General features: G+C 44.0%; 2 protein-coding genes across 2 annotated transcripts; one reads left to right on the forward strand and one right to left on the reverse strand.

Annotated features, from left to right (window-relative positions):
- The first annotated feature begins 1,367 nt into the window (after positions 1–1,367).
- Positions 1,368–7,747, forward strand: akr7a3 (aldo-keto reductase family 7, member A3 (aflatoxin aldehyde reductase)). Its single transcript, XM_060858174.1, has 7 exons — positions 1,368–1,666; positions 2,634–2,821; positions 2,962–3,066; positions 3,164–3,260; positions 4,610–4,709; positions 5,073–5,202; positions 5,664–7,747. The coding sequence occupies exons 1-7, from the start codon at positions 1,384–1,386 to the stop codon at positions 5,823–5,825; spliced, it is 1,065 nt and encodes a 354-aa protein (XP_060714157.1). The 5' UTR covers positions 1,368–1,383; the 3' UTR covers positions 5,826–7,747.
- A 125-nt stretch (positions 7,748–7,872) lies between these two features.
- mrto4 (MRT4 homolog, ribosome maturation factor) lies at positions 7,873–14,759 on the reverse strand. Its single transcript, XM_060858175.1, has 8 exons — positions 14,668–14,759; positions 11,523–11,581; positions 11,095–11,198; positions 10,931–11,012; positions 10,768–10,835; positions 9,689–9,840; positions 9,321–9,397; positions 7,873–8,209 (listed from the first exon to the last, which is right to left on the reverse strand). The coding sequence occupies exons 1-8, from the start codon at positions 14,693–14,695 to the stop codon at positions 8,060–8,062; spliced, it is 720 nt and encodes a 239-aa protein (XP_060714158.1). The 5' UTR covers positions 14,696–14,759; the 3' UTR covers positions 7,873–8,059.
- Between the last annotated feature and the right edge of the window lie 691 nt (positions 14,760–15,450).

A 15,450-nucleotide genomic window follows, 5' to 3' on the forward strand; every position in this document is an offset into this window, starting at 1 on the left:
TGACAAGAGACTGAACAAGTACCTGAGCAGCCTGTGTGGACAGAAATGGCCGAATCCTTCTAATGTTGTAGAGAAGAAACCGACATGAGCGAGTCACATTAGCAACATGAGAGGAAAAGGACAGTTGATTGTCCATGGTTACCCCAAGGTTGCGAGCTGTGGCTGAAGGGGAGATCAGATCGTTGTGCAAGGATATAGCAAGATCATGACCTGGGGATGAATCACCTGGGATGAATCACCCTAATCACCCTTATCATGTGGTACCCTTATCTGTTGTCTCACTAATCTGTACAAGTCCTTCTCGCCTTCCCTCGTGTCTTACCTGACATAAAACTCATGGATGCTTTCTGTTTGGCCTTTGTCATTTCCCTCTTCATTCTGTCCTGTGATTCCTTGTAATCCTGTATATTTTCTTCAGTCCTTTTCCTTTTCTGTCCCACTTCTTTTTAGCTAGCCTCTTCCTCCGAATGCTGTTCTGTACTTCCTCGTTCCACCACCATGTTTCCTTATCTTCTCCTCTCCTTCCAGATGACACACCTAGAACCCTCCTACCTGAGTCCCTGATCACTTCTGCTGTAGCTTCCCAGTCATCTGGAAGCTCTTCCTGACCACCCAAAGCCTAAATTTAATACTTTTAATTTTCACTACCAATCAACTATATTCTGATCATAACATGTAAACCACCTGCCTAATATTCTGTAGGTCTCCTTGTGCCACCACACCAGCTCTGGCTCTTAGACTCCATAAGACCTCTGAAGGTGTGATGTGATGTGGTATCTGTACACTACAAAACAATACAGGACACTACAGTGGTGTGTATACTGTATATACAACATCAATCTTTTACATTTAGGACCAAAATAACTAGAGTAACGTCATCGTGTATTAAAATACAGTAGTTCAGCCACTTGGAGTTTAGTATTTATGATGCCTTTAAAGCTCACGGTCCATATTCGTATATCAAAGTGGGGAAAAACAAAACTCATGTGGCTTTGGAACGACATAAAAGATGTCTCTTTGTCTGTCTGTACATCTCTCCGTCTGTATATCTCTCTGTCTGTCTGTCTGTATATCTGTCTGTCTCTCTTTACAGACAAACAGCTTTACATCCATGTTTACATGTTAAAAACCCAGAGATCTGAACAAAGTGACTAAAACAAAGAGTTTTAAAACATGAACTTTTCTTTGGTCTGTTTTTGTACATTAACGTGTCTTTGTGTAAACACAAATAAATAACATTTCGAATGCAAATCAGCTAAACAAACACTTTAATAACCAAACAAACACTCAAACATCCACTTCTTCTGTGCTTCTGAACTTGTGCGACAGTCCCTTTCCGTCTACGTTACGACCTTTGCTCCCCGTTTACGACAGGATCTGACTATGCTGAGCACAGCGAGAACAGTTGTGTGCGCGGTTCACAAGTTCACTTTCACACTCAGACTTTCACAGCACTTTGGCAGCATGTCGTCGTGTCAAACCGCACGGAAAGTTCCAGCCTCGGTTTTGGGCTCCATGGCGTTCGGGGGGCGCGCGGACGCGGACACGAGCGCGAAGATGGTGCAGGCGTTTGTGGAGCGCGGGCACGACGAGCTGGACTGCGCGTTCATGTACAATGACGGGAACGCGGAGACGATCATAGGGGCAATGCGCGTGCCTCAGACTGGTAGGACAGGGACAAGGATTTAATCACTATAGTAAACTTTTACTAATAAAGTTCACTTTGTTTACATTTACAAATGTATTGTAAGATTAAAATAGCAATAAAACTTTTACTAAATGGTTTTTTATCGAGGTTTAATCTTATTGAGCTCATAATGGACCGAATCAGCATTTACATTATTTATCAGACTCCGTTTATCCAGAGCCACTTACATTTTACCTCATTATTATATACAACTCAGGGTTAAGGGCCTTGCTCAGGGGCCCGGCAGTGTGGCAGCTTGGTGGACCTGGGATTTGAACTCACGACCTTCTGAGAGAGAGAGAGAGAGAGAGAGAGAGAGAGACTGTCAGAGAGAGAGACAAAGAGAGAGAGAGACAGACAGAGAGAGAGAGATAGACAGAGAAAGAGAGACAGACAGACAGAGAGAAAGAGGGAGACAGACAGAGAGAGAGAAAGAGGGAGACAGACAGAGAGAGAGAGAAAGAGGGAGACAGACAGAGAGAGAGAGAAAGAGGGAGACAGACAGAGAGAGAGAGAAAGAGGGAGACAGACAGAGAGAGAAAGAGGGAGACAGACAGAGAGAGAGAAAGAGGGAGACAGACAGAGAGAGAGAAAGAGGGAGACAGACAGAGAGAGAGACAGACAGACAGAAAGAGCCAGACAGACAGAGAGAGAGAAAGAGAGAGACAGACAGAGAGAAAGAGAGAGACAGACAGACAGAGAGAGAGACAGACAGACAGAAAGAGAGAGACAGACAGAGAGAGAGACAGACAGACAGAGAGAGAGACAGACAGACAGACAGAGAGATGTACTGGAGAGTTTGTTTTCTAAACTTCTGCACAACAGACCTGTGTATTTAGTAACAGAGACAAACCTGATGTCCATCCTGAGTTTCTAGGCCCAGGTTTAAGAACCATAATCACAATGCGATTAAAAAAAACCTTTATGACAAAATTTTGTTTCTTAGTTCGAATTGCCACCAAAGCGAACCCCTGGGACGGGAAGACGCTGAAGCCGGAGAGCGTTCGCTCTCAGCTGGAGACGTCACTCAAGAGGCTGCACACTCAAAGTGTCGACATCTTCTACCTGCATGCACCAGACCACGAGAACCCCATCCAGGACACGCTGAGATGCTGCAATGAGCTGCACAAACAGGTAGAGCTGCACTCCACTACTGTGCTATTAGGATCTGAACATCATTCCCAGGTCTATTAGATTTGTCCCCTGTGTGGTGTTAGACCTCACACACTTACTACAGCACCGTTTAGTGACCTTTTGTCCTTCTTTATTGTCAGGGAAAGTTTAAAGAGCTCGGCTTATCGAACTACGCCGCGTGGGAAGTGGCTGAAATCCACACCATCTGCAAACACAACAGCTGGGTTCTTCCGACCGTCTACCAGGTCAATCAAAGTATTTAAACTGTTGTCTGATTTCTCTCTCAAGTCTGATCTTTTTCACAGCGTTAAAGCTGGTGTTGATGGTGTGTCTTGTTTAAAGGGAATGTACAACGCTACCACGCGACAGGTGGAAACAGAACTGCTGCCGTGTCTGCGCTACTTCAACATGCGCTTCTACGCCTACAATCCCCTGGCAGGTACGCTGGCTAAACATCCTTATTTTTAACTGTTTGAACTTGTGAGCTTTTTTTCCAGATATAAATAAAAAGAATCCCCACAACACGACGCTGCCACCACCACGTTTCACTCTCCTCACTGGGAGCAGTGTCGGGTTTCAGGACTCTATTAAACTAAACCAGGGGTCGGCAACCTGCGTCTCCGGAGCCGCAAGTGTCTCTTTCATCCCTCTGCTGCGGCTCCCTGTAGATTTGGAAAAGAAATATTTAATTTAAGTTTATTTTAATGTAATTCTAAATTCTAAATTTATGATGCTCTTGCTCATTAAAATAAACCGTGTTTAATTTTTTGTCACTCTAAATATGCGTCATGACTGCTGATTTGCGAAAGCCGACACAGAAGCAGACGTATTTTTGGTTTGCTGCAGCCGGAAAGTTAAAATGCTGATGTCATGAATACGAAGTAGGGGGTACTTAGTGGCTTAGTGGTTATCACGTCCGCCTCACACCTCCAGGGTTGTGGGTTCGATTCCCGCCTCCACCTTGTGTGTGTGGAGTTTGCATGTTCTCCCCGTGCCTCGGGGGTTTCCTCCGGGTACTCCTGTTTCCTCCCTCAGTCCAAAGACATGCATGGTAGGTTGATTGGTATCTCTGGAAAATTGTCCGTAGTGTGTGACTGCGTCAGTGAATGAGATTGTGTGTGTGTGTGTATGTGTGCCCTGCGATGGGTTGGCACTCCGTCCAGGGTGTATCCTGCCTTGATGCCCGATGATGCCTGAGATAGGCACAGGCTCCCCGTGACCCGAGATAGTTCGGATAAGTGGTAGAAGATGAATGAATATGAAGAGGACTCAATTAGACACTGAACATTTTATTAGAAAGTAACCTTCAACCCAGCATCTTTTTTGTTAAGGTTAGTTCAAACTGTTCATAATATTTTTGTTTGCCTGCAGAAATAAAATTTCGTTTACTCGGTAGCAGGTCATTGATTTCATAAATGAACACATTACAGTTTTTTCTACACTTTCCATAAAGGTAAAAAACGATATATGCGGCGTTTTCTTCAGTTTAGATGTCAAAAGGGTTTTGTGGCTCCCTGTGTTTTTTTTCTATGGGAAACAGGTCCAAATGGCTCTGTGAGTGTTTAAGGTTGCCGACCCCTGATGTAGACGTATACAATCAAGTGTACACGTGTGAAAATGCGTTTCCTGTCGTAGTCAAACGCTTTAAAATGCTTTGACTTTGAGCTCAGAATAAGATAAAACAGAGATAAAGGTTGGAACATTTGTAGGATTTAATCTGATAAATTTGACTTAATCTCACAAACGAAACGTCTCGAAACGTCCCAACGTTCTGAAATGTTTCATCAGGAGGCCTGCTTACAGGGAAATATCACTACGAGGATAAAGACGGCGCTCAGCCTGCAGGACGCTTCTTTGGAAATAACTGGGCTGCTGTGTACAGAGACAGGTAAAGAATAAAGATCTTACAGCTCCTGAGAAACTGATGAGTGTTTAAACCTCAAGCTTCCTCATTCCTAAAGCAGCATTTCAGTGTCTGGTGATTATTTGGTGCCTCTAATCGATACGTGACCAGCTTTAGGATCAGGTGACGACATACAGAACGACGGCGACGTAGAGACTGAATCGTTTAAGTGATTCAGAGTCAATTAAATTATTTACATGTTGGTTCATTACAGGAACATTTTATTTTATTCTTGTTGATGTGATAAAAGTTTGGAGACTTTATCTTCCTGCTGTAATTAACCATCATCTGGATTTCTGTACAAATCTCAGACCAGTTTTCTGATCCGTGTTGTGTATTTTGTAAAAGGTTTTGGAAAGAGAGTCATTTCCAGGCTATAGACGGCGTCCTGAAGGCCCTGAAGGCCGCCTACGCTTCGGAGACGCCGAGCTTGACCTCGGCCGCCTTACGCTGGATGTATCATCACTCTCAGCTCAGGGTACGAGTTCCTGAATATTCCAGGATTATAATCATCTCAGATCAGAATAAACAAAGTGAGAAGGTCTGCAGAAGATCTATTAAGATTAGATTAGATTAGATTAGAATAGAGATGCAAAAAAGACTTTAGGGCAATAAAGAAATTCCCAGTTTTAAACTTAACATATTATTTGATCGTATATTACACCTTCCCTAATATCAGACTGTTTCTGTCTTCATCCCAACATGTTGGATAAAAACATTTCTGCCGTAGTTTAAGATTCAAATGATTTAACTACAGAAAAAAAAACAGTTCTCAGTTTTAGGAGATAAAAGAGAAGCTCGTGTTGGAACAGGATTCGTTTCAGAAGCGACGCGTACACGAGTCGTCCTGGAGCGGCTCGAGTCTCACGTAAATAACGTAAAAAGATAGTAAAAAGACTTTAGCTGAACAGATGAAGTAACGGTTCCTGTGTTCCTCAGGCCGAGCTCGGAGACGCCGTGATCATCGGCATGTCCACCATGGAGCAGCTCCAGGAGAATCTGGCTGCAGCTGAAGAAGGTCCTCTAAAGCAGGAAGTGGTGGACGCCTTCAAGCGTGGCTGGGATTTAGTGGCTCACGAGTGTCCTAACTACTTCCGCTAGACATGTGATCAGTGGTGGAAAGAGTACTAAAAAAAAATCACACTCAGATGTAGTGTGAGTAGAGTAAAAGTACCCGAACTAAAAAGTAGCCCAATGAAAAGTACTCGAGAGTAGCGAGTATTATGCTGTATGAACGTTATTCCACCTTTTATACCATGCAAATTAAAAATATAGCTTGTATATAGTATTCTCTTTGGCAGCAAAAAAAAAAATATATATATATATATTTCTCCAACGGTTTTATTTTCACCTGCTAGCACTGAAAGAGCAACCAAAATTAGAGGAAGAACTTTTAAATGCTGATATTTTAACTGGTTTAGGCAGCAAAGGTGACCCTTCTTCACCTTCACTGTATAAAACTCCTTCAGGATTCAGAAGTGTATTTGAGGTGTTGCTGAATCACCCACCACACCTCCTCCTCCTCCTCCATGATTAAACTAAATTAGCAGCACCAGGTGTCTAAAGCCGCGTTCACGCTGCAAGTCTTAATGCTCAATTCAGATATTTTGCTCAGATCTGATTTTTTTGTTTGTCTGTTCACGTTACCTTTTAAAATGTGGTCTATATCAGATACCAGTGTGAACTGTTTGCTGTTTCGAACTGACCCGCATGCGCAAACGAACAATAACAATGACGTCACACGCAGCACGCCGTTGTGCTAAAGTTGGCGAGGTTATGGAGGAAGTAAGCGTTTTCGCTTTTCTTTCTAAATGTTTGTGTAACAGCAGCACAGAGACGCAGTGTTTTGAAAATTTTCTGATGTCGAGGGCAACTTTTGATTATTTGATCCATTTTGTAGGCGTAGTCACGTTTGTGTGCGAACTCGCCGGCGCATAATCGTGATGAATGTCGATGTAGAATGACGTAAAAGTCGCATCAAATCCGCCTCGGTTGTTCACACTGTGGCCAGATTGGAAAAAATCAGATTTGGGTCTGATTCAGGACCACATATGTCTGACCTGGTCACTTGACCCCAAAAAAATCAGATTTGGGCCACTTTTACCTGCAGTGTGAACGTGGCCTTATAGTCTGTCTGAGGCAACTTCTCTATGCGCAATTTGATTGGACGGGAATCAGGTGATTATTCTCCTTAAAGGTGCCCTTCCACACAAAACCGTTTTTACTTGTATTTTTTGATATGTGTTTAGGTCCATATGTGTTTGTGTTGTGTCGTGAATGTGAACACGAACTCCTACCTCCCCGGTCAGTTCTAGCCACTTAAAAGAAATAAGGGGAGAAATCAGGTCAGTTAGAAAAGCTGCTCAGTGTGACGTCGTAATGATTGAGCTCATTACTATTCATGAGCTCTCCCACTTGAGACCGCGCCCCCAGAATTCGTGTAGCTCAGTGAGTTTCCTATACAGCAAGGACGGCTGAACGTCAACGGGCTTGTGAAGAAGCCATTCTGCCGCAATTCAAGGTGATTGTAAACAAATTTCCTCTAGCCTAGGCTACTTATTGTGTGGGTGAATGAATAGTCATGCTCTCGTATCCTAGCGGTTAGCCAATCGGAGCCAAGCAGCATAGCTCATTTGAATATTCATGAGAACTGGCGCAAATGGAGCCGAGTCTTCCTGCAGGCTTTCTATAATCGCACTAGAATGGCTTGAAACAAGGTAACCAAGGCATTATTTACACAAAAATGTGTTACAGAGTCCATGGTGAACTTCAGACATTACCACAAAAGTAATGAAATACGTGTTGCAGGGCATCTTTAACCAATCACTGTTGACAGGAAAAAATAAACGCGGTAGCGATGGCAGGTTGAGGGGAAAATAGAGCAGTAAAAGTACCGATACAGCCCTAAGTATGTACTCAAGTAAAAGTAAACTGTTTTTAAACTACTTAATTAAGTACAATTCCTAAGAAAAACTACTGAATTACAGCAGCGAGAGTATTTAATTTCACCTGAAGAAGAAGAGGAGGTGCTGTAACCTTCCTGTCCCCTGATCTGATCAATTCCCTTCATGGAAATCGTCCATTAATTCAAGCTAAGTGTTAACTTTTTGTTTGATATTTCAGGTCATGACCACCGATTAAAACGTCATTTTTGTTTGAACGACTGAACATTTAATCCCACACGACAGCAGCAGGAAGTTATTCAGGATTAAACAGAGGTGTAAAACATCTGGATTATAAAACACACACACTGAAGAAAACATTCACACAAACACGTGTCCTGCTTCTGCAGATTAAACCAACACGTCCGTGTGGAAGTCCATTGTTTCTTCTCATTAACTCTCATCGTCGTCATCATCATCATCCTCTTTAGTCTGCATGGCCTCTTCGTCGGCGTCCGCTAACAGCTCACAATCTCCAGTCTCTGAATTCCACATGCACTTTAAGGTCAACGTGAACTCGGCCATCTCCATCCCCAAGAGTTTCTGTAAGGAGAGAAGGAGAGCGACTCAAACAGGAGCTTTAAACACACTGGGGTACAAATCACCTGCTCATGTCATGTGTTTAACTGCTTTATATTCTCAGGTCCGCTGTCACAAGTAAACATCTACAAGTGAGAATTCAGTCAGTTTGTCTTCAAGTGCACTCAAAGCATTTTGTGATTTTGAGTGAGAGAGAGACACAGAGAGAGAGAGAGAGAGAGAGAGAGAGAGAGAGAGAGAGAGAGAGAGAGAGAGAGAGAGACACACACACACAGAGAGAGACACAGAGAGAGACACAGAGAGAGAGAGAGAGAGAGAGAGAGAGAGAGAGAGAGAGAGACAGAGACACAGAGACACACACACACACAGAGAGAGAGACACACAGAGAGACACAGAGAGAGAGAGAGAGACACACAGAGAGACACACAGAGAGAGAGAGACACACAGAGAGAGACAGAGACAGAGACACAGAGAGAGAGAGAGAGACACACAGAGAGAGAGACACAGAGAGAGAGAGAGAGAGAGACACAGAGAGAGAGAGAGAGAGAGACCTTAAAAGTGCCCTGACTAGTGAACTAGGGAGCAGATTGAGACGCTAATAAGCAGAAAAATGAAAAAATAAATAATTTGATCCTGCTGAGCTTCAACAAGAGCGACATTTATTTCTTATAGTTAGTTAGAATGGTGTACACACAGAGAGACACACACAGAGACACACACACAGAGACACACACACAGAGACACACACACAGAGACACACAGAGACACACACAGAGACACACACAGAGAGACACACACAGAGACACACACAGAGACACACACAGAGAGACACACACAGAGAGACACACACAGAGACACACACAGAGACACACACAGAGACACACACAGAGACACACACAGAGACACACACAGAGACACACACAGAGACACACAGACACTTTATAAAAGCAGGGTCACTGCTGTGTACACATTTCATCCCTCTCCTCCCTCTCTATCACGCTCTTACCCTCTTCCTCCCTCTCTCACACACTCTCCTTCTTCCTCTCTCTCTCACACACTCTCCCTCTTCCTCACGCTCTGGAGTGTATTAGTGTAACAAACACAGCCGACTCACCAGAATCCGGGCTTGTTCAGGAGTGAGCGTGTCTCCCTCTTTACACACTTCGTAGTCCTTCAGTAACGTGACGATTCCTGCGGACAGATTTCACAAAGAATTATCACGTGTTCATGACGAGTGTTTATGGCTCGAGAGAGAAGCTGCTTCAGTAAAACAGAGCTGCAGGAACGAGTCCTGAAACCAGTCTAACAGTCAGCAGTTAGACTAACAGTTCAGCTTCTATCAGCTTGATGTGTTCACACAAACTCCACATATTTCAGCGACATAAAACTCATCATCTGAACCTCACTGGTGTTTTCTGTAAGCTGTTTAGAGCGAGTTGTCTGATGTGATGCTGCGTCTGTCGGCTGTAATGGTGTGATTACCTTTTTTAAGCGCTGTAGGCAGTCCTAACTGTCTGAGCTGAGGCTCCATGGAGTGAGAGAACTGTTCCAGCGGCCCCTCGTCCAGCGTCACTGCCATCTGCGCTACGTTCCCCGCTCGAGCGTAATCCGTCTCTCTGAAGCTGCTGAAATACCTGAGAGAAACACACGATGGGCCGAGAAACTCAGAAACTCCCGGTGGGGACTAGATGTGGCTGTGTACAAAGACATGACAAAGCTGAGAGAGAGAGAGAGAGAGAGAGAGAGAGAGAGAGAGAGAGAGAGAGAGAGAGAGAGAGAGAGAGAGAGAGAGACAGAGACAGAGAGAGAGACAGAGACAGAGAGAGAGAGAGACAGACATAGAGAGAGAGACAGACACAGAGAGACAGACACAGAGAGACAGACACAGAGAGACAGACACAGAGAGACAGAGAGAGAGAGAGAGACAGACATAGAGAGAGAGACAGACACAGAGAGACAGACACAGAGAGACAGACACAGAGAGACAGAGAGAGAGAGAGAGAGAGAGAGAGCGAGAAACAGACAGAGAGAGAGAGAGACAGAGAGAGACAGACAGACAGAGAGAGACAGAGAGAGACAGACAGACAGAGAGAGAGAGGGAGACAGAGAGAGACAGACAGAGAGCGAGAGACAGAGAGAGAGAGTGCCAGAGATGGAGACAGAGAGAGCGACAGACAGCGAGACAGACTGAGAGACAGACAGAGAGACAGACAGAGAGAGAGAGAGTGGTGACTAGATGTGGCCGTGTACAAAGACATGACATAACGCTGAGAGACAGAAACAGACACATACAGGAGAGTTTGTTTTGTAAACTCCTGCACAACAGACCTGTGACTTTAGTAACAGACGTTTTATGTAAAAATGTTCTTCACTCTATTTAAATCCAGGCGAGTGACTCAGACGTGTTCTCATTAACTCCATGACACGTGTGATGACGGTTAGCAGCCAGACTCACAGAAGTTCTGTCTCTTACAGATCAGTCACTAGTGTTTCTTCCTGATTCTCCTGGTCTACTGATCATGACGAGGAGAAGAGTGTGTAGGTATTTACTATTTACTCACGTTTGTACGTCTTCTTTGGTTTTGTTGGTGAACAGAACTCCCACTTCCCCTCGGAGGAACCTGCTCACCTATAACACACAACACAAACCATCCAACACTCAACATCTGCTGCAATCCAACTGACTGTCAGACTGCACAACACACAAGATAAATAATCACACACCTTGTGCAAATTATCCCTGTATTCATCTGTCGGTCCTTTACCGAGCGCAATCATCATCACCTTGTTCTTGCCGAAAAAGAACCTTTAAGGATGAGAGAAAGGATCAGAACAACAAGCAAAGACACCAGTGACTGTGTGTGTGTGTATGTGTGATTCTCTCTCACCGGCTGTGTTTCCATGCCGTTCTGACGTCTTTCAGTTTGCTGTTCCTCATGTTTTCCACCGAGAAGATGAAGATGTATCTGTACGTGTCGACACATTTCCGCAGCTGAAACAGGAAACGTGTCGATTCATTTTAACGAAATAATCAGCAGCTCTGATTTCTAAACAATGCTCTCATTCTGATACACGATCGTTTCCATAGCAACAGCAGCCCATTACTGACCAACAGGTCAAAACCATGTGTGTAATCATAACAAAATACTATCTACTTATCCTAAAATACCACATCAGCTACTTTATGTCAGTGAGTAATGATTTTTTATGACATCAGGAGTGTCACAGATCACAATGAGGTAATCAGGTTTAATGAGTAGCTTCTGGTCACTAAACTTCACTGCAGTGTGTTTAGGAGAATAAATAAGTTTCTCACCTCCTCAATCAGCTTCTGCTTCGCCTCCAATCCCTTTTTAACTGTTTTTGTTAAAGAGACTGTAAAGAGAGACAGAAAGTGTTCAGACTTGTGTGTGTGTTACATGTACAGCTCATTCTGTGTGCACTAACACACACACAGGGCACTAACACACACACACACACACACACACACACACACACACACACAGAGGGCACTAACACACACGGCACTAACACACACACACACACAGGGCACTAACACACAGTTCACTAACACACACACAGGGCACTAACACACAGTTCACTGACGCACACACACACAGTTGACCGACGCACACACACAGTTGACCGACGCACACACACAGTTGACCGACGCACACACACAGTTGACCGACGCACACAGTTGACCGACGCACACAGTTGACCGACGCACACAGTTGACCGACGCACACAGTTGACCGACGCACACAGTTGACCGACGCACACAGTTCACCAACACACACACACAGTTCACCAACACACACACACAGTTCACCAACACACACACACAGTTCACTAACACACACACACAGTTCACTAACACACACACACAGTTCACTAACACACACACACAGTTCACTAACACACACACACAGTTCACTAACACACACACAGTTCACTAACACACACACACAGTTCACTAACACACACACACAGTTCACTAACACACACACACAGTTCACTAACACACACACAGTTCACTAACACACACACAGTTCACTAACACACACAGTTCACTAACACACACACACAGTTCACTAACACACACACACAGTTCACTAACACACACACAGTTCACTAACACACACACACAGTTCACTAACACACACACACACACAGTTCACTAACACACACACACACACACAGTTCACTAACACACACAGTTCACTAACACTCACAGTTCACTAACACACACACACACACAGTTCACTAACACACACACACAGTTCACTAACACACACACACAGTTCACTAACACACACACACACAGTTCACTAACACACACACACACACAGTTCACTAACACACACACACAGTTCACTAACACACACACACACACAGTTCACTAACACACACACAGTTCACTAACACACACACAGTTCACTAACACACACACACAGTTCACTAACACACACACACAGTTCACTAACACACACACACAGTTCACTAACACACACACACACAGTTCACTAACACACACACACACAGTTCACTAACACACACACACACAGTTCACTAACACACACACACAGTTCACTAACACACACACAGTTCACTAACACACACACACACAGTTCACTAACACACACACACACAGTTCACTAACACACACACACACAGTTCACTAACACACACACACACAGTTCACTAACACACACACACACAGTTCACTAACACACACACACACAGTTCACTAACACACACACACAGTTCACTAACACACACACACACAGTTCACTAACACACACACACACAGTTCACTAACACACACACACAGTTCACTAACACACACACACACACAGTTCACTAACACACACACAGTTCACTAACACACACACAGTTCACTAACACACACACAGTTCACTAACACACACACAGTTCACTAACACACACACAGTTCACTAACACACACACAGTTCACTAACACACACACAGTTCACTAACACACACAGTTCACTAACACACACACACAGTTCACTAACACACACACACAGTTCACTAACACACACACACAGTTCACTAACACACACACACAGTTCACTAACACACACACACAGTTCACTAACACACACACACAGTTCACTAACACACACACACACACAGTTCACTAACACACACAGTTCACTAACACTCACAGTTCACTAACACTCACAGTTCACTAACACTAACACACACACAGTTCACTAACACACACACACAGTTCACTAACACACACACACAGTTCACTAACACACACACACAGTTCACTAACACACACACACACACAGTTCACTAACACACACACAGTTCACTAACACACACACACACAGTTCACTAACACACACACACACACACAGTTCACTAACACACACACAGTTCACTAACACACACACACAGTTCACTAACACACACACACACACAGTTCACTAACACACACACACACACAGTTCACTAACACACACACAGTTCACTAACACACACACACACACAGTTCACTAACACACACACAGTTCACTAACACACACACACACACAGTTCACTAACACACACACACACAGTTCACTAACACACACACACACACACACACACAGTTCACTAACACACACACACACAGTTCACTAACACACACACACAGTTCACTAACACACACACACACAGTTCACTAACACACACACACAGTTCACTAACACACACACACAGTTCACTAACACACACACACAGTTCACTAACACACACACACAGTTCACTAACACACACACACAGTTCACTAACACACACACACAGTTCACTAACACACACAGTTCACTCACACACACACAGTTCACTAACACACACACACAGTTCACTAACACACACACACAGTTCACTAACACACACACACAGTTCACTAACACACACACACAGTTCACTAACACACACACACAGTTCACTAACACACACACAGTTCACTAACACACACACAGTTCACTAACACACACACAGTTCACTAACACACACAGTTCACTAACACACACACACAGTTCACTAACACACACACACAGTTCACTAACACACACACACAGTTCACTAACATACACACACAGTTCACCAACACACACACACAGTTCACTAACACACACACACACAGTTCACTAACACACACACACACAGTTCACTAACACACACACACACACACACACACAGTTCACTAACACACACACACACACACACACACACACACACACACACACACACACACAGTTCACTAACACACACCACCTCATGTATGTGACTGAATTGTAGCTTTAGCTCGCCAGTAAACTTCATTTCTCTATATGTGTACATTAAACTTCAACACGTTAGTTAACTAATCATTACTAGGCATGAAGCGCCACGTTCAGGTTATAAACACGACATAAGTGTATAATTTCACGTGTTCTCACTACCTTTCTTATCCCTCTTAGATTTCGGCATGGCTTTCACGTTGCTTTTTCTTCTTCTACGTTTGTTTTAGGCAGCGGAACAAACAGCGCCACTGCGTCTACTGCCCCCTGGCGTCTGCTCGCTGTAACGGTATATTTACTATAAGTAAACTAAATAAAACGTGTCGGTGTCACGTGTTTGTACATAAACCAGTGTGTTTATACAGGAATAAAAGGGAAAATACATTTAATATATGAGAAAGCTCAGTGTGAGTGAAGTGCAGATGGGATAGAGGGGTAAAAATACACAAAACACGGATTAATTGTTCATTTGTTTTATTTATATTGTTTCTTTCTTCGGCGAGGGCGGGGCTGCGGCTAACACGTGCTTCCTCAGGGTTACGTGCTTTTCAGTCTCGCGCAGCATCACAAGGCAGAGTAACACGTTGTGCACGAGCACTCTTCTCTCACTTTTATCCGTGCACGAGCTCTCTTCTCTCTCTTTTATCTGTGCACGAGCTCTCTTCTCTCACTTTTATCTGTGCACGAGCTCTCTTCTCTCACTTTTATCCGTGCACGAGCGCTATTCTCTCTTTTATCCGTGCACGAGCTCTCTTCTCTCACTTTTATCTGTGCACGAGCTCTCATCTCACTTTTACCCGTGCACGAGCTCTCTTCTTTCTCTCTTATCCGTGCACGAGCTCTCTTCTCTCACTTTTTCCTGTGCACGAGCTCTCTTCTCTCACTTTTATCCGTGCACGAGCTCTCTTCTCTCTCTCACTTTTATCCGTGCACGAGCACTCTCTT

The sequence above is a fragment of the Tachysurus vachellii genome, chromosome 22 (genome assembly GCF_030014155.1).
Source record: "Tachysurus vachellii isolate PV-2020 chromosome 22, HZAU_Pvac_v1, whole genome shotgun sequence".
NCBI lineage: Eukaryota > Metazoa > Chordata > Actinopteri > Siluriformes > Bagridae > Tachysurus > Tachysurus vachellii.

Excerpts from the sequence above, each read along its gene's own strand:
- akr7a3 (XM_060858174.1), top strand. The coding sequence starts at position 1,384 with ATGCTGAGCACAGCGAGAACAGTTGTGTGCGCGGTTCACAAGTTCACT. Across the intron at positions 1,667-2,633 it reads AATGCGCGTGCCTCAGACTG|TTCGAATTGCCACCAAAGCG; the intron begins GTAGGACAGGGA and ends TTTGTTTCTTAG. Across the intron at positions 5,203-5,663 it reads ATCATCACTCTCAGCTCAGG|GCCGAGCTCGGAGACGCCGT; the intron begins GTACGAGTTCCT and ends TGTGTTCCTCAG.
- mrto4 (XM_060858175.1), bottom strand. The coding sequence starts at position 14,695 with ATGCCGAAATCTAAGAGGGATAAGAAAG. Across the intron at positions 10,836-10,930 it reads ACAGGGATAATTTGCACAAG|GTGAGCAGGTTCCTCCGAGG; the intron begins GTGTGTGATTAT and ends TGTGTGTTATAG. Across the intron at positions 8,210-9,320 it reads CTGAACAAGCCCGGATTCTG|AAACTCTTGGGGATGGAGAT; the intron begins GTGAGTCGGCTG and ends CTCTCCTTACAG.